Here is a 21,465-nt window from a genome sequence, read left to right on the forward strand (position 1 = left end):
GGTGCCTTTAAAAAAACAACAGAAAGTAATTTTCTCACTGTTTCTGAAATAAACTTGAAAATATAAACAAAAGAATTTTACACTTAAACTTTTTGGTTTTGTTTTTTTGTTTTTCAGTCTTTATTTTTATGTTGCTCTGTGATTTCAGATTATGGTTTGTGGTATACTGTGTAACAAGTAATTTTAAAATTGATCATTAGAACATCTTATTTCTAGGAATATTAGAAGTCTCTTGTAAAGAATTGAACTAAGACTGGTTATTCCAGTTAGATAAGCAGTTCCTGTTTGGGGTTTAGTAGATTAAAAAAAAAAAAGGATACCTACATTATAATTCATTTATATGAAATTCTAGAAAATGCAAACTAATCTTTGGTGATTGATAGCAGAAGCCTTGTGAGGGAGACCAGTGACGGGGAGGGAGTAGTGGGAAAGAGGGATCAGCTCAGTTCAGTTCAGTCGCTCAGTCGTGTCCGACTCTTTGCGACCCCATGGACTGCAGCACACCACGCTTCCCTGTCCTTCACCAACTCCTGGAGCATGCTCAAACTCATGTCCATTGAGCCGGTGATGCCATCCATCCATCTCATCCTCTGTCATCCCCTTATCCTCCCATCTTCAATCTTTCCCAGCTTCAGGGTTTTTTCCAGTGAGTCAGTTTTTTGCAACAGGTGACCAAAGTACTGGAATTTCAGCTTCAGCATCAGTCCTTCCAATGAATAGTCAGGACTGATTTCCTTTAGGATGGACTGGTTGGATCTCCTTGTAGTCCAAGGGAGTCTCAAGAGTCTTCTCCAACATCACAGTTCATTTCTTCAACGCTTACCTTTCTTTATGGTTCAACTCTCACATCCACACAGGGCCACTGGAAAAACCAAAGCTTTGACTAGATGGACCTTTGTTGGCAAAGTAATGTCTCTGCTTTTTAATATGCTATCTAAGTTGGTCATAACTTTTCTTCCAAGTAGCAAGTGTCTTTTAATTTCATGGCTGCAGTCACCATCTGCAGTGATTTTGGAGCCCAAAAAAATAATGTTTCTCACTGTTTCCACTGTCTCCCCATCTATTTGCCATGAAGTGATGGGACCAGATGCCATAATCTTAGTTTTCTGAATGTTGAGTTTTAAGCCAACTTTTTCACTTTCCTCTTTCATCAAGAGGCTCTTTAGTTCTTCTTCACTTTCTGCCATAAGGGTGGTGTCATCTGCATCTCTGAGGTTATTGATATTTCTCCCGGCAATCTTGTTTCCAGCTTTTACTTCATCCAGCCTGCCATTTCCCACAATGTACTCTGCATATAAGTTAAATAAGCAGGGTGACAATATAGTGCCTTGACCTACCCCTCTCCCAGTCTGGAACCAGTCTGTTGTTCCATGTCCAGTTCTAAGTGTTGCTTCTTGACCTGCATACAGATTTCTTAGGAGGCAGGTCAGGTGGTCTGGTATTCCATTCTCTTTGAGAATTTTCCACAGTTTGTTGTGATCCACACAGTCAAAGGTTTTGGCATAGTCAATAAAGCAGAAGTAGGTGTTTTTCTGGAACTCTCTTGCTTTTTTGATGATCCAATGGATGTTGGGAATTTGATCTCTGGTTCCTCAGCCTTTTCCAAATACAGCTTGAACATATGGAAACTCATGGTTCACGTACTGTTAAAGCCTGGCTTGGAGAATTTTGAGCATTACTTTGCTAGGGTGTGAGATGAGTGCAACTCTGCGGTAGTTTGAACATTCTTTGTCATTGCCTTTCTTAGGGGTTGGAATGAAAACTGACCTTTTCCAGTCCTGTGGCCACTGCTGAGTTTTCCAAATTGGCTGGCATATTGAGTGTAGCACTTTCACAGCATCATCTTTTAGGATTTGAAATAGCTCAAGTGGAATTCCATCACCTCCACTAGCTTTGTTTGTAGTGATGCTTCCTAAGGCCCACTTGACTTCACATTCCAGGATGTCTGGCTCTACATGAGTGTGAGTGATCACACCACCGTGATTATCTGGGTCATGAAGATCTTTTTTGTCCAGTTCTTCTGTGTATTCTTGCCACCTTTTCTTAATATCTTCTACTTCTGTTAGGTCCATAACATTTCTGTCCTTTATTGTGCCCATCTTTGCATGAAATGTTCCCTTGGTATCTCTAATTTTCTTGAAGAGATCTCTAGTCTTTCCCATTCTATTGTTTTCCTCTATTTCTTTGCATTGATCACTGAGAAAGGCTTTCTTATCTCTCCTTGCTATTCTTTGGAACTCTGCATTCAAATGGATATATCTTTCCTTTTCTCATTTGCCTTTAGCTTCTCTTCTTTTCTCAGCTATTTGTAAGGCCTCCTCAGACAGCCATTTTGCCTTTTTGCATTTCTTTTTCTTGGGGATGATCTTGATCACTGCCTCCTGTACAATGTCACAAACCTCCATCCATAGTTCTTCAGGCACTCTATCAGATCTAATCCCTTGAATCTATTTGTCACTTCCACTGTATAATTGTTAAGGGATTTGATTTAGAGAGGGATCACTGAGGACAAAGAGGGAACTTTTGGAGGATACATATGTCAAAAGCTAACAAACTATACTTTAACAATGTACAATTTATTGAATATATGTCGACTCAGTACAACAAAGCTGCTTTTAAAGGAAGTGGAGCAAACCTGACAAAATATTAACATTTTTAAGCTTGACAGTGAATTGTTATTGTTCAGTTGCTAAGCTGTTTCTGATTCTTTGTGACCCCATGAACTGCAGCACACCAGGCTTCCCTGTCCTTCACCATCTCCCAGAGTTTGCTCAAACTCATGTCCATTGAGTCGGTGATGCCATCCAACTATCTCATCCTCTGTTGCCCCCTTCTCCTCTTGCCCTCAATCCTTGCTGTTATTCATACTTTTCTGTACACTTGAAATATTTCATAACTTAATTTGGAAAATCTAATCAAACTCCTTAATGTTATAGGTAAGGAAATTGAATAAATGATAGATATAGGGCTGGAGCCTACATCTTATTTCCCAGTTCAATACTCATACCATTCTATCAGGGGGAAAAAAACATAATTAGCATATATATGTAAGATTCAGAGAGAAATGCTTACCCTTAAATTTATTCACTGTCCCAATGTTGTGAAGAATTCTTCTAGGACCATTCACTGCAAAATAAACTGCCTTTTCATATTCCCCAAGTGAGATTAATTCATTGAACCTATAGTCATGCATTTCATTATATAATAGTACACAAAAAAAGTAAAGAAAACTGATTAGAAATGTCTAATACAAATTAAACATAGTAGGATAGTAATACAAAAAAGCACCTCTAATAAACTACAATTAGATCCATTTACTCTCTAAGATATTCTTTCACTCCCTTCCCTAATATTATTTTTTGTAGCTTCAGAAGAAGATTCTCACCTGCCACGTGACTTGAACCTGATTACATACCTTATTCTTATAGTACTTAGAACAATCCATAGGAAATGGAAAGAACTTCACTGAATTTATAATGAGCTCAGATTTTTTTTTTTCGTCTCATATCATCTCCAGAAGAAGAGGGGAACCAGGGGAAAGAAGGGCAATCTGCTTAGAGGCTCAATGTAGGGTAAATATTAATTGAATTCAAAGGCTGCCAAAGCTGAAAATCAAGAGGAGTCCTTGGTATTCAGAAGCATAAGTTGTTCCACCAGTAATCAGACTCCTAACTGAATGTGAGACTAAATGAAAGAAGAAAAGATAATAGTTCAGACAACTTTAAGCTTCTACTCCTCCTCCTAGGGCAAAATGTCTCCAGCTCAACCCTTACCTGACTATTAATAAAATTATGCCAAATAGGATTTAAAGAGTGTTGCAAATGAATGTGGAACCTCAGAGGAGGAAAAACACCGAAGTAATATTAAGCAAAATACATAAAACTTTTATCCTCAGGGTTTTTCTCTCATATCTGAAGCTGGTAGACTTAGAGAAGCATAGAGTATGAGAAAACAATCCAGGCTTTCGGGCCCCTCAAAATGATCTTTACCCCGTCTTTATATCATATCAACAAGCAAATCAACAAGAGAAAACTGTTTAACATAGAAGACTAGGAATTTTACATATATTCATTATAGATTGGCCTCATAGCCTATGAAATAACCTCTTAAATAATAAAGTCTTATGGGGGTGGGAAGGAGGTAAAAGAGGGAGGGGACAAACATATATTTATGGGTGATTCATGCTGTTTTATGGCAGAAACCAATACAATACTGTAAAGCAATTATCCTCCAATTTAAAAATTTTTTTAAAAAGAATAAAGTCAGACCTCTTTAAGCATTTACTATATAATATATAATAATGTAATACATATTAGAGAGAAATATGCCTTCCTAATATGTCATAGGATACAAATGAGGAAAAGAAGGACTAAATTGGCTTGGATAATCTGATTCAAGATGTTCCTGGGCTTCCCTGGTGGTCCAGTGGTTAAGAATCCACCTGCTAACGTAGGGGACATGAGTTCGATCCCTGATCTAGGAGGATCCAACATGTTGAGGGCCAACTAGGCCCACACACCACACTTGCTGAAGTGCAAGTGCTCAAAGCCCAAGTGCCCTAGGGCCTGTGCTGCACAACAAAGGAAGCCACAGGAATGAGAAGCCCATGCACCACGATGAAGAGTAGCCCCAGCTCTCTGCAACTAGAGAAAGCCCACACACAGCAACAAACACCTAATTGACACAGGCAAAAATAAATAAACAAATAAAAGAAGATGTTCTCAAAAACATTTTGTAAGATCAGGTCTATGGTTAGGGAATACAAGAAAAATATAAATAAAACTTAACACTATAGTCCAGCTATATCTTCCATAAAACCTCTGAGACCATCAATCTGGTATTTATTTTCATAAAGAATCTATATTCTAAAAATTCTAGTTTATTTTCTAATTTATCTACTAGAGTTGCATTTAAAAAATACAAAAACTAGAGACTACAGCTCAAAAAGATGCTAAAAAATGCTAAATATTGAGTAAGCATTTAAGCAAGTATTAAATAAATGCTATAATAGCTTAAGGAAGATCAAAGCTTTTAAAATATTTGCCTTTCAATGAAGTACAGCAAAATTTCAGTTTCTTTTGCCTTGCTTGGGTCTTCTTCAAGTAGTTCTTCAACAATGCCTTGTTTATCTGTAAATATCAACAGCATCATGAAACTTAAGGTTATCAATCAATAAAAACAACAAACATAAATGTTTAATACCAACAATCTAATGCTATAGTTCTAACAGTGTCAACCTCTTCCTAAACTGAATGGCCTCCCCATCTCTTGCTTCCTTATTTTCAGGTAGATTTTCAGGTATTCTCTCCCTGGTTAACCAAGTTTACTCTTTACAGATTATCTGCCAACGGCTGAAGGAAGAAGCCCATGGGGTAACAGAGCCCTAACAAAAGTAAGTGCATTTTTAAAACTCAGCCTAGGAAAAGCCCCATTCTTTAGTTTTCAAGGGGAAACAAAATGTTTTCCATTATTTCTGATACTTAAAAAAATACAGATCATCTACCGTGTAAATCTTTACTTTTCTGAATGTTCTCCACGATGTCTTGAAATGATCTGCTCCTATCAGATTTTACCCACAAAGTAAGTGCTTGTGAAATAACCTGCAGTCTTTGATGACTATAAAGATAAAAAAAACATTAATGACATACTGAACCTAAAATCAAATAGTGGAATATTAAAATCAACACAAATAAAAGCTTCAAACTTTCAAAATATAGCCACAACTTTCATACCTAAACTGTAATTCATTATTCAAATTTTCAGTTGAATCTCGCCGTTCTAATACCACAGTCATTTCCTCATCTAAATCTGCCTTCCTCTGAATGGGTACGTATTTTTTGGACATAAGTTCTTCAATTTCTGCGTATTTACCTTCAAGATGTTTCAAGTATTTAGTGAGAGCATCCAAACTGACAGATTCTTGGAGAGTCATGCCTAAGGGAAAGGGAACAAATCAAATAAGACAAGCCATGTGCGGGACGCTTGTGCTCAAAGAGCAAGTCTTAGTATTAATAAAATAGGTCAGATGGTTGACTGTGTTAAGAAATAATTAAGAGATGGCAGCACGAACTTGTAGATTACTGAATTTTAGCATACATTTCTAAATGGCTGGAAGTTTTAAACAAATCATCACTGAAGACTTAATGAAGAGACTTCACTGGTGGTCCAATGGTTAAGAATCTGCCAGGTAATGTAGGGGACACAGGTTTGATCCCTCGTCTGGGAAGATTCCACATGCTAAGGAAACAACTGGAATTTCTCACAAATATTTTAAACAAAATACTGTACCTGGAATAGGTTTTAAAGGCTCTTTGCAGCAAGTACAAAGTTGTTCTTCTTTTGTGTCATACTTTGCCCTGACTTGTTTCATTTCATTTATCTGCAATTGAATCTTTGAGGAATTATTTTCAATAAGTCCCATCCTGAAAATCAGAAAGGCTTTTTTAATATGTTTCTTTCAACTAATTATTTAATTATACCATTCAAAGTAAAAAAGGTTAAATTATTAAATTTGGCTAATTATCATTTTGTACCATTATGAATGTGGGTGAAAGTTTACAAAACAATGCTTAAGAAGTTAACTAACCTCATAAGTGAGAAACCATTCTCTTTCAAAGCATTAATAAAATCTTATACTGACTATGATTTATAACCTTACTGGAAATTTGTAAATGTTAAACAGAATAATCTGGCCACAAAGTACTAAGTCCATTCCCTTTAATTGAAAATTACCTTTGCAATTTAAAAATCATTTTTGTTAAGTAATCATATTAGTTTCCTGTGGCTGCTATCACAAAATACCACAAACTTGGTGGCTTAAAACAACAGAAATCTGTTCTTTCATAGTTCTGGAGCCCAGAAATCCAATATTATTAGGTTGGTGCAAATGTAATTGCTGTTTCAGACCATAAATTTTAAATCATTACAACTAGGCTCAAACACATCTCTTAATCAAAATAGGAACCAATTACAATCAACACATTTTTGTCAATGAGAAATGTTCGTTTATTCCTGTAGTGTAAAAATCTGTGTTTTGGGATTCAATGAACTCTTGGAAAGCATTTTCTGCACCCTACTGGTTGTGGAAGCATTTTCCCTGCAAAAGGTTGTTGAGATGCTTAAAGAAGTGGTAGTTGGTTGGTGAGAGGTCAGGTGAATATGGCGGATGAGGCAAAATTTTGTAGCCTAATTCCTTTAACTTTTGAAGTGCTGGTTGTGTGAGGTACAGTCCGACATTGTTGTGGAGAAGACTCGGTCATTTTCTGTTGACCAATGCTGGCTTCAGCCGTTCTTGGTGCATCTCATGAATTTGCTGAGCATACTTCTCAGATGTAATGGTTTCGCTGGGATTCAGAAAGCTGTAGTGGGTCAGACAGGCAGCAGACCACCAGTGACCATGACCTTTTTTGGTGCAAGTTTGGCTTTGGCAAGTGCTTTGGAGTTTCACAGTCCAACCACGGAGCTGGTCATTGCCACTTGTTGTATATTAATAAAATCCACTTTTTGTCACACATCACAATCCAATTGAAAAATGGTCCATTGTTGTTGTAGACAATAAAAGAAGACACTTCAAAACGACAATTTTTTTGATTTTTGGTCAGCTCATGGGGCACCCACTTATCAAGTTTTTTCACCTTTCCAATTTGCTTCAAATGCCCAACAACCATAGAATGGTCAATGTTGAGTTCTTTGGCAACTTCTCATGTAGCTGTTCATGCGTTCAGCTTTAAAGAAGGCTCTCAATTGGTCCTGGTCAACTTCCAATGACCGGCCACCGCGCTCCTCATCTTCAAGGCTCTCATCTCCTTTGCAAATACTTCTTGAACCACCACTGCACTGTATATTTGTTAGTACATCCTGGGCCAAAAGCACTGTTGATGTTGTGAGTTGTCTGCACTGTTTTACGGCCCATTTTGAACTCAAGTAAGAAAATCACCTGAATTTTTAGTCTAAAATCATTTCCATAGTCTAAAATAAATATAAAATAAACAGCAAGCAATGTCATTAGCAAAAAAACACAAAGTGAGAAATGCACATTAAAATGATGTGTAACATAACCACATTTATTTAAGAATGTATTCCAATATCAAACAGCACATTTCAACAATGCAAAAACAACAGTTACTTTTGCACCAACCTAATGGTGGCTCAGAGGGTAAAGTGTCTGCCTGCAATGCGGGAGACCTGGGTTCGATCCCTGGGTCAGGAAGATCCCTAGAGAAGGAAATGGCAACCCACTCCAGTATTTTTGCCTGGAGAATCCCATGGACAGAGGAGCCTGGTAGGCTACAGTCCATGGGGTCGCAAAGAGTCAGACACGACTGAGTGACTTCACTTTCTTTTAATAGTATTACTGGGTTAAATTTGTTATTTCGAGTTCATGCTTCCTCTAGAAGCTCTAGGGGAGAATAAATTCTTTGCCTCTTCCAACTTTTGAGGGCAGGCGACTGGCCTTCAGTGGCTGCATATTTCAGTCTCTACCTCCGAGGTCATGACACCTTCTCCCCAAGTGTGCCTGTGACAATGCTCCCTCTTACCACTCTGTTATAAGGACACCTGCGATGGGATTTAGGGTCCACCTGGGTAATCCAATATAATTTCCTTAGGGAGAGATCCTTGATGTAATCCTTAATTACATTAATGTAATCATATCTGCAAAGACCCTTTTTATAAATAAAGTAACATTTCCAGGTTCTCAGGATTAGAACCTGTTTCTTTGGGGGCCATTATTTAGCTTACTTCATTAATTTTGATCCTAGAGCTAGAGGAATGACAGCACTCTGAGATAAAACTGAGTTCATCCACAAATGGTAATTTTAAAAACCAGGAAGTAGATAAAAACTTCTTTAAACCATTATGTGAAATTTACTTCCTGGTTTATCACCAATATTTTGGCCCAGGAAGGAAATAATAGATTAAAATCGGCTGGATACATAAGTGTTACAGGGTTTTTGGCAATTAAAAACAAGTTTGTCAGGGCTTCCCTGGTTGCTCGTACAATAAAAACAAGTTTGTCAGTAGATAACTGCTATCCAGTCTCATTATTATACAGAATTCTTGGTAACTACAGACAGCTCAGAGTAAGAGCCTGTAGTATTTATGAAAGAGGGGATGTGGAGATAAAATGTCCCTGGTTTTCATCCAAATATTAACAGTTGTGCTTTAGTAAGAAAGACATGTTAAAAGTAAACGGACTTTCGAAAAAATTGAAAGCAGGGACTCAACAGATTCTTGTACAAGAATGTTCATGGTGGCACAAATCACAATAGCCTATGGTGGAAAAAATTCAAGTACCCATCAACAGATAAGTAGATGAAATATGGTATATACATACAGTGGAATATTATTCAGCCATAAAAAGGAATTAAGCTCCAATACATGCTATAACACAGATTAGAAGGTATCCAGTTGTTCCTTTCCATAGCTACTTTTATGAACTCCTTATCCTTGACAATTTCAGTACAATTAATCTAGCTGAGTATTTATTACTTACAATGGGATTCTTTGGTCTTCCAGAATCTGTGAATTGATATCTTTCACTAAATCTAGAAAACTCTCAGCCATTTTTCTTTTCAAACAGTGTCTGTCTCATATTCTCTTCTCTATGAGTTATGATTAGACATAATAACTTTCTCACTCTATCCTCCAAGATGTTTTTTATAGTAGTTTTATTGATATATAGTTTGTATACCTTAAAATTCATCGTTTTAAAGTGTTCAATTCAGTAAATTTTAGCATATTCAAAGTGCTGTGCAAATACTACCATTTTTAGTTCCTGAACACTTCATCACTCCAAAAATAGGTCCTGAATCTGTTAGCAGTCTGATAAGCAGAAGGCAATTTTCCATGCAGTCCCCAAAAGTGGAGCAATTTACCTCTTGTTCACTCTTCAGGGTGTAGCCCTTAATCATCCCAGCTTTACATGGGGAAGATTTCCCAGTAGACGACACCCCTTGGGCAGACAGAGGCCAGGCTCTGTCTTTTATACCTCTGTGCCACAGTAAAAACTAAAGCTTATGGTCACAAGTTTTAATAAATGCTTTCAGGGTTAAAGAAGCTTTAGTGCTCCTCTATCTTTTGTTTTCTGATTTTGCCCTAATATTTCTGTTACTATCTTATCAGCCTCCTGTCCCTTTTGCAAAAAAAAAATTTTTTTTTACTATTTTATGTAGCATTTTGTCCCAACAAGAAGTGATCCCAACCCCTTGCCAGCTACATAACCAAAAATGGAGGTCAAATTTCACATAATTTTCCTGGTTGACTTGAAATTAACTATAAGAACAATTTACCCATCAGTCACCAAATGGAACACTGCAAGTCTGAGACTGTTCAACAAGAGTGAGTTTTATCCTCTCCCAGTAGGTTACTTACTTTTGTGCATCACAAGAGTAAGTGATCTATTTCAGATGGTAATCATGAAATTGTACTATTAAACCTTCCATGCAAGAAATTACCTGGAGCAATTATCTGCATCCTTCCTTTTACGATACTACAATGTGCCTCCAATTATCCTGAGACATTATAAAATTCTCAAACTGAATTAATACTATTTTTCAAGTAAAAATACAGTAACATTAATAGAAAGGGTAACATAAAAACATGGTTTTAAAATAAAGTCAAAGTTGAAGGTGACTAAAAATCACTGGTTATAGTTACAATGGCTAGTTAATAAAACCAAGTAGCAATTATCACCTTTAGAGCTACTTACGAATATACTTACTTTGCTTGAAGTTGGGCTATTCTTTTCCTGTGATATACCAATGCTGTGGGCTCTCCTGCCAAAACTCTAAGTTTTCCATGAAGATAAAATGCAGTTCTTTGGCCTTTCTTTATTGTCTCAATAAACGTGTCATATTCTTTTTTGATTGAAGTAAGAATGGATTTGTATGCAGTGACATATTCTATTACCTGAAACATGATTTTTTCTGTCTATGGTACTGAAGTTTTTTCTAGAAGACTATATAGATCAAAAGCCTTGCAAATAGCATTACAGTTTTTTTTAATGAAATGACGGGCAATTAGATATCTAAAATTTTACAAATTTGAGCTTGCACTTATATGTAATATTGCCTGGATATTAAAGACAGTTCACGGTTACTGAATATATGATCTTTGTGAACCATTACAATTCTGTGAGCTTAAATATGAGAAAAAAACATTTTTTGCTCTACTCAGGAATTAACACATACATTATATGAGGTCAGTTAAAACCAATACCAGGTCTAACTATCCCAACTCTGGATCTCTTAAATACAATTACATATCATCCCTCACTATCTCCAAATCTAGTCTCTGACTTCATTCAGACCTTAAAATCCTGGACTCCCTTCATCTCCCTGTTTTTCTAACCCATCTGCTCCTGTTGATCAATAATCTCAATTACCAAACTGCATTTCTATCCCCAAGATGTCAAGTACAATTGTAGAAAACCCTTCACATCTTATATTAATGACGTTTATGTACATAATATCTCTGGAACAATAATGGAAGAAAATAGAAACCTACAGAGGAGGGAAGAAGAAAACTATGGAGAAAGAAAGGGTAAGTAGATTCTAAAATGAGAAGGACCTGACTTCAGTGTATACTCTGCTTATTGGTTTTTTACTTTATTTTTCTTTCTTTTTCTCTGGTTAACCTTGTGGAGGCATTACCCAAATGAAAAAGCAATAATAACTAAGAAACACTTTAAAAAAGTTAAAAAACAAAAACATTAAAAATAATCTATGGTTGCCAACTCATGAGAATTTCAGAAGGTGTCAAGTGATATAAGGAATAAATGTGACCAATCCACAATTTCCTCTGAAAGATACAATTATGCTTTCTACCCCTGCTACATATCTAGCTTATAGTATACTCCATTATAGCTAGAAAATACCTAGAAAAAAATAATGCAGAAAGACATCTGGTCTATCAAGAAATGGTATAAGGAGGGGAGTTCCCCACTGGCCCAGTGGTTAGGACTTGTGCTTTCACTGCTGTGGCCCAGGTTCAGTTCTGGGTAGGGGAACTGAGATCGCAAAAAAACTGGTATGGCAAAAAAAAAAAATAAATTGGTATAAGATGATAATTGATCAATGGCAGGTTCAGTTCTGGGTAGGGGAGCTGAGATCGCAAAAAAACTGGTATGGCAAAAAAAAAATAAATTGGTATAAGATGATAATTGATCAATGGCAGGTTCAGTTCTGGGTAGGGGAACTGAGATCGCAAAAAAACTGGTATGGCAAAAAAAAAAAATTGGTATAAGGAGATAATTGATCAATGCCAAGCACCATAAAAGGATTTCTGAGTGGGAGATACTGGTCATCTTTCTGACATGACCAAACTACCTATCCACCAAAATCAAGACTGCTGCCCAGCAATTTTCAGTAAAATGGAGACCATTAATTTGTGGTCTTTCAAACTAAACATTTCACTGTTCCCTGCTATCCTCCACTCCACAAGCCTCTATGATGCGCTGCAACAATCCAAGACAACTCAGATATCTTAATGGATAGAAAACAGACTTGTTATAACATCATGATCAGCTCCCACGGGTTTACTAGAAGAAACGGATTTCAGAAAGACACTCATGAATTTTTAAGAATGCTCAAAATGCATTAGAGTAAAGGAGGCAAGCTGGTATGCTAGAGGTAGAATAGTTTTGGTTGGCCAGCAAAATATTTTACAATTTAGGAAATTTCACCCAAAGCCCGTATTTTTAGCTTCTCCTGAAAACTCTGAAGAATCTACCAACATGGAACTCCCATTCCTTTAATGACAGTAGTCAGCTGGCACTTTAAATTGGATTCTTTCTTCATTTCACCACAGTCCCCATGATTCCTTATTCTCTCTCTTTTTTTTTTCCTTATTCTCTTAAAGCCAATCCACTTAACTCTCATATGACCTTCCTGACCTCTAGGCATTCAAGTTTCAGTCTCCGTATTAAGGCTTCCCTTAACTCCTTCCAAACAGAGCCGTGTTTCCCAGGTACAGAACTATGAGGGAGAAAAGGAACTGCACTCATTCCACCTCAGCTCCTACACACGAACATACACTATTTGCACAAAACACATGAGGAACACAAAAGGCCAGTCACTTTCCAGAGTCCAGCTGCCTCGAGAATTCACCCATATCTCCTGAAACGCACTCTTCCTAGCCTTGATCTTCTCTGCATATTAAGTCCTCGGCTCTCTCTGCAAACTACCCTCAATTCTTGTTACACAAGCCTCAGGTCTCCTTGCTTTGACTCAGGCATGGTTCTCTAGGCCAAATCCTCTACCTCTGATTTTAAACGGAATTTGGTACTTGTTCTCTGGTGCTAAGCACTCAGAAATGAAAGTTGGTACTTTCATCTTTTGCCAAACTAGACCCTTCCAAGAGAGAGGGAAGATTAGAGAAGGCAGACATTAATAGTTTATTAACAACCAAATGTGTTAGAACATGAAAATGGAAATGCAGATTATTTTATTGAGAAGCTAGAAGAAAGGTTTCTCTAAATACCACAGGATTTCTATTTCAGATCCCCTCTTACTTTTGAAGAATAGTATTCTTCACAATGTACAATGTATAACTGTATAACGTACAAATAGTTTGAATGGAAATCTTGGGGGGGTAAGGAGAAAAGGACTAAAGATACAGAAATCATCTTTTATTTAATCTCCTGTCTTTTTTCTCCGAATTAAATTTATCAACACCTCCTCCAAAATGACTTCACCATAACTATACTAATTTAAAGCAGAGAGCTCTTCATGTGTAAAAACTTGTGACAAGTGTTAGCATTTGGATATGCAAAAATAAGTATGTTACAGTTATAACTTTCCTTTGCTGATTTCACGCAAGTAGAGTCTCAGCATGATTTCTGATATTTATAAAACCTATTCAATACACTACCTTTAAACATTCACCTAATACATTCCTTAATGACTAAAACACCAAAACAATTTCATTGATCATAACCACTTATAAAATGAAGCTAACCTGCCAATGTACCAGTTCTTAAAGACAGATTTTCTACATGACTTTAAAGGAAGAAAAGACTCTCTTTTCCATTTTATACTTTTATGGATATGCAAGTGAAGTGAAGTGAAGTGAGGTAAAAGTCGCTCAGTTGTGTCCGACTCTTTGTGACCCCCTGGACTGTACAGTCCATGGAATTCTCCAGGCAAGAATACTGGAGCCTTTCTCTTCTCCAGGGGATCTTCCCAACCTAGGGATCGCACCCAGGACCCAGGTCTCCCACATTGCAGGCAGATTCTTTACCAGCTGAGCCACAAGGGAAGCCCAGGAATACTGGATTAGGTAGCCTATCCCCCAACGAATCTTCCCAACCCAGGAATCTAACCAGGGTCTCCTGCATCGCAAGCAGATTCTCTAACAACTGAGCTATTGGGGAAGCCCAATGGATTGGCATCAATTTTCTTAATTCCACTTTTAGGTATCTATGATTACTTTATGCTCACTTTTCCTTAGAGTGAGGCATTTTATTTTTATTTTAGAGGAGAAATAAGACTCAGTGTTATAATGCTTAAAAATTAAAAAAAAAAAAACAAATAGAGTTCTTCTATTTTGCCTATGGCTGTTTAACTCAGAGCCAAATAGTTTACAGAAGTCTTAACATAAGTAATTATTTCTTCCAGGTAAGGAGGAAAGGATGCTAATTTCACTTATTTTACTGTCAGGGCATCTTCAAAGACAGGTGAAAAAGAAAAAGTGAGGTTAAAAAAAAAATGAGGATTGGTGGCCATATTGCAATCGTTTATAAAGAAAAGATGGTTTTTCTAAAATCTTAAAAAGCAAAATCAAATGTTAGCTAAAACTGCAGCATTTTCTGACCTCTACTTTTCAGGTCTGGAAGATCCCCTGGGGGAGGAAATGGCAACCCACTCCAGTATTCTTGCCAGGATAATTCTGTAGACAGAGCAGCCTGTCAGGCTACAATCCATGGGGTCACCAAGAGTTGGACACGAATAAAGCAACTGAGCATGCATGCATCAGCCGCTTGTTTACTAGCCTATCTAGACCTCTAATCCACGAGGGGTCTCAATCCAATATTATAGATCAAATTGAAACCAAGATTTTAATGACATCGCAAACCACCCCCAAAACGATGAAGAATCACCAGGTTCTGGCTATAGCCCAATTCCTAACAAATCGGATAATAATTTAAGATGGAAGGTCAAAATGATGTTTGAAGGCACAGGTAGGTTGTAGCTCAAAAACTGATAGCCTGCACTTAAGCTATGATAACTGAAATACTCATTAACTGTCCAGTAATATAAATCCAGCATAGCATTTTCCACATTCATCCCTTTCTGATAAACTGGACAAACTTTTCAAAACCGATAAATGAAGTAGTCAAACAAGCAGTGGTGTTACTAAGGGTATGAATATTATTGTCAGGATGGACCATTTCTACCACATAAAAACTCCACTGTCTTAGAGCATTACGATACCTTATCAAAAACATTTCGGTATATGATGTAATATTCATCAGCAGGTCCTTCCTCATTACAGCACACTCTTTCAGTTTCTGTAATTATGTATCTTTGCATTCTTTCCAAAAATTCCTTGTCACTTCTACTAATGATAGGAGGGAGAACTGCATGCTTATTTATTTCTTGGACGGACATACGTCACAATCTATACACTTGTTCGCCAGAGAAAATTTAAGTCTTGATTTGCTTTTGCAACAAAGCCAAAACTTTGATAAGCCTGAAAGAAAAAAAAAATCAATTAACCTAAAGCGTTACATAAGTTAGGTCAAATATGGATCTAAATAAAATGTTTCAGAAAAAAAAATCTCATGGATCTCATGACATAAATATTTCAACCTATGAGTGAACAGATCTAATTAATTCTACTGTCATGTGCTATACTATACCTCTGGGATAGAAATACCAAACACCAGACAATAAAAAGCTCTTTTCTTACTAAAGAAGCATTTGTATCTTAAGATCAAATGGTTTGTTTAACTTAATATTTTCTAACAGAAGTATAATTAGCATTTTATTTGCTTCATGTGGGAAAACTAGTTTGAAAGCATCCTGATGAAACAAACAAGGTCAAATATTGTGGCCTCCAGTCATTCTGGCGTGGGTGTGATAGCCTTCCTTATAGGAACTTAGGCTTAACTCTGACTGAGACAGGAAGCTACTGGAGGACTGTGTGCAGAAGACTGACAGCTGACTTACATTTTCAAAGAATTGCTCTTGCTGCCCCGTGAAGACAAGCATTGAAGTCAGAATTACTGGGAAGCTACTACAAGAGCCCATGCAAAAGATAACGGTGGCTTGAAATAGTGGTAACAGCAGAGCTGTGAGAAGTGTTCGGCACATACATCAAAAATAAAACCAAAAAGATTTGTTGAGGGATGCGATGTGGGTATGAGAAAATAATCAAGGATGACCATCAAGTTTCTGGCTTCAGCAACTGAAAAGATGGAATTGCCTTCTATGAGATGGGACAATCAATTTCATAAGATCAGGAGTTTGGGCCCACCTATTACAGATGATCAATCAACAGATAATATGTGAAGCTGGAATTCGAATGAATAGTCCGAGTGAAAAAGAGGTTTATAAGTCATCTGCATATAAATGATATTTAAAAGTTATGAGACAGAATGGAAAAAGATCTGGGAAATGTAAGCAAAGCAGATATCCAAGGATGGGGCCTTAGGGGGCACTTCAAAGCTTAGAGGTCTGGTAGATAAGGAGGAAGCAGCAAAACAGCCTGGAAAAGAGGGTCTACGGGGATGGAAGTCAATCAGGTGAAGAAAGTGTTTCAAAGAGGAAAGGCATGATCCACTGTGTCAAACGCTGCTGACAGGTCAAAGAAGATTAAGTGGATATTGAATTTAGCAACACGGAGGTTATTCCCACAGTTATTCAGTTGGAATAGAAGGGGAGACAAAAAGCCTGTCCCCAGAAGTGGGTTCAGTCAATGGAAGGAAAAGAATTAAAGAGACAGTGAGTATAAACAACTTTCAAAGAGTTGTTGTAAAAGTGGAGATTAATTGGCAGAATATGGGATGAAGAGTGTACCAGAGAGAAGAAATGGATTACTCAGAAGTGCCAAAGTAGGAAAGACATGTCAGGAACTTCAATTAGCTCATTGTTAATAAAGTGTAAAGCGAGAAATGGCTTTGGCAGATTAGGCTCTAAGGAAGGCAGAGGTTCACTATCACGCTAAGGAATTTGGGTTTTATCATGAAGGTGAAATAGCATAATGACATAATCATTTTTACTTTTTAGAATACTTTGGCAGCAAAAGTGAAGGTGGGTTAGAAGACGACTGGAGACAGAGAAAATTAAGAAGCCTAAATCTGGGGATGGGGAAGCAGAGAACGGCAGAGAGATAAAGACATTAGTAGGGTACATACAGCAAAAGGCCATGGCTTCCCATATGGCTCAGCAGGTAAAGAAACCACCTGCACTGCAGGAAACCTGGGTTTGATCCCTGGGTGGGAAGATCCCCTGGAGAAGGAAATGGCAACCCATTCTAGTATTTTTGACCTGAAAAATTCCATGGAGAGAGGGCCCTGGCTGACTTAGCATATGGGGTCGCCAAGAGTCTGGACTAAGCACAAACGCATAGCAAAGGTTTAGCTCGCTAACCCGCCTGCCTTGCCAGGAGAGCACCCTACACATACTCCAAAAACGTCCTCTTAGGATTTTCACAACTCCCAACGTCCAAACTTGGAATTCTGCAGTAAATAAACTTCCATTGGTTTTCTTTCCCATATGACTTCATTTGAAAATCTGAAAACTCCTGAGGCTTTTTAATATACTAAACCTTTTCACACTGCGTAGTGACATACAAGACAAGCTCTTCCTCAAACCAGGAGAGCCCAAGGGGTTGAGGACACCACCTATTATTCCGGTTGCCTGGAGCTGGCCACTGGAAGGCCCTTCCCTTGAAGGCCCTGGGAGCTTCTGGTAGTAGATCGCTGATCCTCAGCCCCTCACCGCCTCCGTTAGTGGGTGACGACACTTTTGGTCCCCCTGCTCTTCTCCAGCCTCTTAACCTTCCCTCCTAGTCACTTCTGACCCGTTTCCATCTCCCAGAAACCATTACTGCGCTTGCCTCTTCCTCCTCACCTTAATCCCTTTCTCCAAACCCACCGCTAGGCGATAGTAACTAGGGAGCCGGGAGGTGCGGAACTGCATCTTGGGACAAGTAGTCCTGCCGAAAAGAAAGCAGTGGAAACTACTATTCCCAGAAGACACTGCCGTTTCCTCCCTTTTCCTCATGAAGGCCCTTTAACTCCACCCCCCTTTTAAAGGCTCTCTTAGCCACGTCAACTACAGGGGTAAAGCCTTTTAAAGACATTTTTAAGTTGCTTAAATCTATCATTTCCAGAAAGTTCTGGAGGATAAAGTGAGAAATAAGCTAAGCTAGAGGGAGGAGAAATGAGGTCACGACCTGGTCTGGCATGTGGCTGGACAGCCGCTGCGACAGTGCTCAGGCACTTGGTGTGGCCGCCTGGGAGGCGGGGCCTCCAGGAGCGCCCGGAAAGCTCGTGGACCAGCGTGGGGCCTTCCTTTCGGATCCGCCATCTGCGGTGAGTGTGTGCCTGCGGCCGAGCTCTGTCCCGTAACCTGCCATCGCCCCTCCTGTATCTCCGGGTCTCATCTGTCTCCTCCTTTTCCTCACCCTCAGGTGGAACCGCCGCCAAGATGCAGATTTTCGTGAAGACCCTGACGGGGAAGACCATCACTCTCGAGGTACGGGCCAGGCTGGGGAGAAGCCGCGGCCTAATGGAGGGAGGGCCTGAGGCGGATCTCGGCACTGGCGCTGCTTTCCGCCGTACAACGCGTTTGTGAGCCGGACTTATAAAATCTGACCTTGAAATGAGCGTTGTTTGTTGAGCCGCGGCCTAGGGCGCGTTTTCTATGCCTGAAGTCCGAGTGTGTCACTTCTAGGCGTTCCGACAGGGTAGCCGGAGCCGGCGTCGCGCGGTGGGAGGGAGGTGCTCTTGTAGGTGGGCGCGAGCACGTGTGGCTCGGCCGCGACGTCTGGGGCTCTCCTAGGTGGGTTTCGGCCCCCACGGGCTCGGTTCCTTGGTAACTTTCAAGTTTCTTGCTCTGTTACCGATATGTTTGCGTTTTAAAACTCATAGGTCGAACCCTCGGATACAATAGAAAATGTAAAGGCCAAGATCCAAGATAAGGAAGGCAAGTTGGTATTTTCTGATTCAGAAAAACTGATCTGTAGAGGCTCTTGTCACGCGCTAGACATACCTGCTCTCTGTGGGGTGGGAAGAGTTTTACGAAAATGCTTTTGGAATAACACAGTAGGCAAACGTTTATCAGCATGGAGCCAAACTGCAGTTAGGTTTCACGTGTGTGAATTCGAAGGAGCTGGCTAATTTAAACTCAGCGTTTTCTGTAAAGTGGCTATGTTAATGTATATTAAGAGTAAATGAGATTAAAATGTGTAAACATTTACAGTTACACCTTGCCTGTAGTGAGAACTCACTGATGCCTGTCAGTACCATTTACTTGATTCAGGATTGTAAATCATGAGCAGATATGCTTAATTTACCATCACTTAATTTATGTATTCAACTTGTTTCCCATTAGGAATTCCTCCTGACCAGCAAAGACTGATCTTTGCTGGCAAGCAACTGGAAGATGGACGTACTTTGTCTGACTACAACATTCAAAAGGTCTGTTTGGAGGAAAGCAGCCCTTTAAGTATAAATATATGTCACAACTGGGAATTTTGACCAGTATTCAAAAGTAGGGAGAATAGCATTCAATTAGCAATAGTATCCCAGGTCATTCCTTCATCAGCATTTGAGAAGCGCTGCTACAGTCCCCTACATTTTGGATTTTGCACATTGCATCCCATGATGTTATTTAACCTTTCTATAGTAGTTTATTTAAGAATGAGATCCCCACCCTGCCCCCCAACATTCCATCATCTGTGGGTGTGCTTGACATCCAGTTAGAAGGTGCATGATGCTGGTTGTCCATTCTCTGAACACTAGCATTAATGTAGCCATTTTTAAAGCCTGTTTCATTCTCTGTTCAATAACAGGAGTCCACTCTTCATCTAGTGTTGAGACTTCGTGGTGGTGCTAAGAAAAGGAAGAAGAAGTCTTACACCACTCCCAAGAAGAACAAGCATAAGAGAAAGAAGGTTAAATTGGCTGTTCTGAAATACTATAAGGTAGGCCAAATAAGTTTTTTCTCTATAGATTAATAATTTTGTTTGCATTTCTGGTTTCAAACTTTTTTATTAAAGAAGTTTGGGTGTTTTTTTTTTTTTTTTCCTGTTTTGGTGTTTGATTGGGCTTTATGTAATGGGGATTACCTGTAGCTACTTCATTTCAAGTAAGCTTTGGATTCTAATGTCAGTTTGGGTTCAGGTCTTAACTCTGTCCATCACTTGCATGGTTGGACTTTAAAAACTCAACTTCTTGTTGTACTAATTACTGGTGAGAATTTGGGATGCTTTGGTTTGTAAATACTAAAAACTATCGTTGTGTAATTTAAAGGGTAAATATTTTGAGTCACTTAAAAAACCAGATCTCAGAATATGTTGCAAGATTATCTTAATAGCAAGATTATCTTAATAGCAAGTTTCTGCTTTTTAGGTGGATGAGAATGGCAAAATCAGTCGCCTTCGCCGGGAGTGTCCCTCAGATGAATGTGGTGCTGGAGTTTTTATGGCCAGTCACTTCGACAGACATTACTGTGGCAAATGTTGTCTGACCTATTGTTTCAACAAACCAGAAGACAAGTAATTGTATATTGGTTAATAAAGATATGAGCTAACATTTAAATGTTGGGTTTTATTACACTGCTTTTAAAAGTGGACTTTAAGCATCAAATTTTCTAAAGTAACCTGTACTTCACAGAATTATGTTATATTTAGTATCAGTTGTTTAGATTTAAGCCAGTTATTTTGACCTCAGCAATATTGACATTTAGACTGATAATTCTTGGTTATAGGGGCCTTCCTGTGCATCAGAAGGATAATGAACAGCATTCCTGGCCTCTACCCACTTGATGCCATGAGCATACTATTCTATTCCCTCCCCACAGCCAAAAGTATCTAGACATTGCCAGGTGACCCCTCAGGGTGGTGAAGAACTATGCCCTTCCTCACCCCTGCAGATTGGGAAACACTGGTTTGTGTGAATTGGTATTACAACCTTGCCTTAAAAAGCTACAATATACTTGTTTCCTACAAATGAAGTTTAGAGGCTGAGCTCGTGAGTTGCCAATTAATTCATCCCAAGTCTGGATGGTTTGGCTCAAAATTTGCTGTTTGCAATACAAAGGGTACATGCTGCTATTCAATGCTATGTGTGTAAATTCTAATGTTTACTGGTAGTGTTGATGCTAAAAAACATGGTTTCATAGTATTGGTACCTCGTTTTGCCTCTAGAGCACAGTTCAGGATCACTGAACTAAAGCACCTGAAATGTTTTAAACTGATTATTAAGATTTAGTGATATACCAATAATAGTTTCCTTTA

At 38.5% G+C, this 21,465-nt stretch overlaps 2 protein-coding genes across 7 annotated transcripts in view; one reads left to right on the forward strand and one right to left on the reverse strand.

Annotated features, from left to right (window-relative positions):
- CLHC1 (clathrin heavy chain linker domain containing 1) overlaps window positions 1-18,158 on the reverse strand; it is a 37,655-nt gene extending 19,497 nt beyond the window's left edge. Inside the window, exons 1-8 of one of the 6 annotated variants that reach the window (XM_043468574.1) lie at window positions 18,075-18,158; window positions 15,432-15,690; window positions 10,721-10,908; window positions 6,289-6,422; window positions 5,733-5,934; window positions 5,504-5,616; window positions 5,045-5,129; window positions 3,073-3,179 (exon numbers count right to left, since the gene is read on the reverse strand). In XM_043468574.1, the coding sequence (XP_043324509.1) occupies window positions 3,073-3,179; window positions 5,045-5,129; window positions 5,504-5,616; window positions 5,733-5,934; window positions 6,289-6,422; window positions 10,721-10,908; window positions 15,432-15,608 (1,006 nt within the window). In that variant the 5' untranslated portion in view covers window positions 15,609-15,690; window positions 18,075-18,158. Of the gene's footprint in view, window positions 1-3,072; window positions 3,180-5,044; window positions 5,130-5,503; window positions 5,617-5,732; window positions 5,935-6,288; window positions 6,423-10,720; window positions 10,909-15,431; window positions 15,691-17,356; window positions 17,405-18,074 lie in introns of those variants that run through there. The other 5 variants (XM_043468575.1, XM_043468578.1, XM_043468576.1 and 2 more) reach the window with 5 other exon arrangements.
- Window positions 16,349-20,767, forward strand: RPS27A (ribosomal protein S27a). Its single transcript, XM_043470343.1, has 7 exons — window positions 16,349-16,355; window positions 18,392-18,538; window positions 18,637-18,701; window positions 19,097-19,151; window positions 19,560-19,645; window positions 20,020-20,151; window positions 20,579-20,767. Exons 1-7 carry the CDS (start codon window positions 16,349-16,351, stop codon window positions 20,726-20,728), a joined length of 642 nt encoding a protein of 213 aa, XP_043326278.1. The 3' UTR covers window positions 20,729-20,767.
- Window positions 20,768-21,465: the final 698 nt, after the last annotated feature.

Source organism: Cervus canadensis, chromosome 5, assembly GCF_019320065.1.
Source record: "Cervus canadensis isolate Bull #8, Minnesota chromosome 5, ASM1932006v1, whole genome shotgun sequence".
Taxonomy (NCBI): Eukaryota; Metazoa; Chordata; class Mammalia; order Artiodactyla; family Cervidae; genus Cervus; species Cervus canadensis.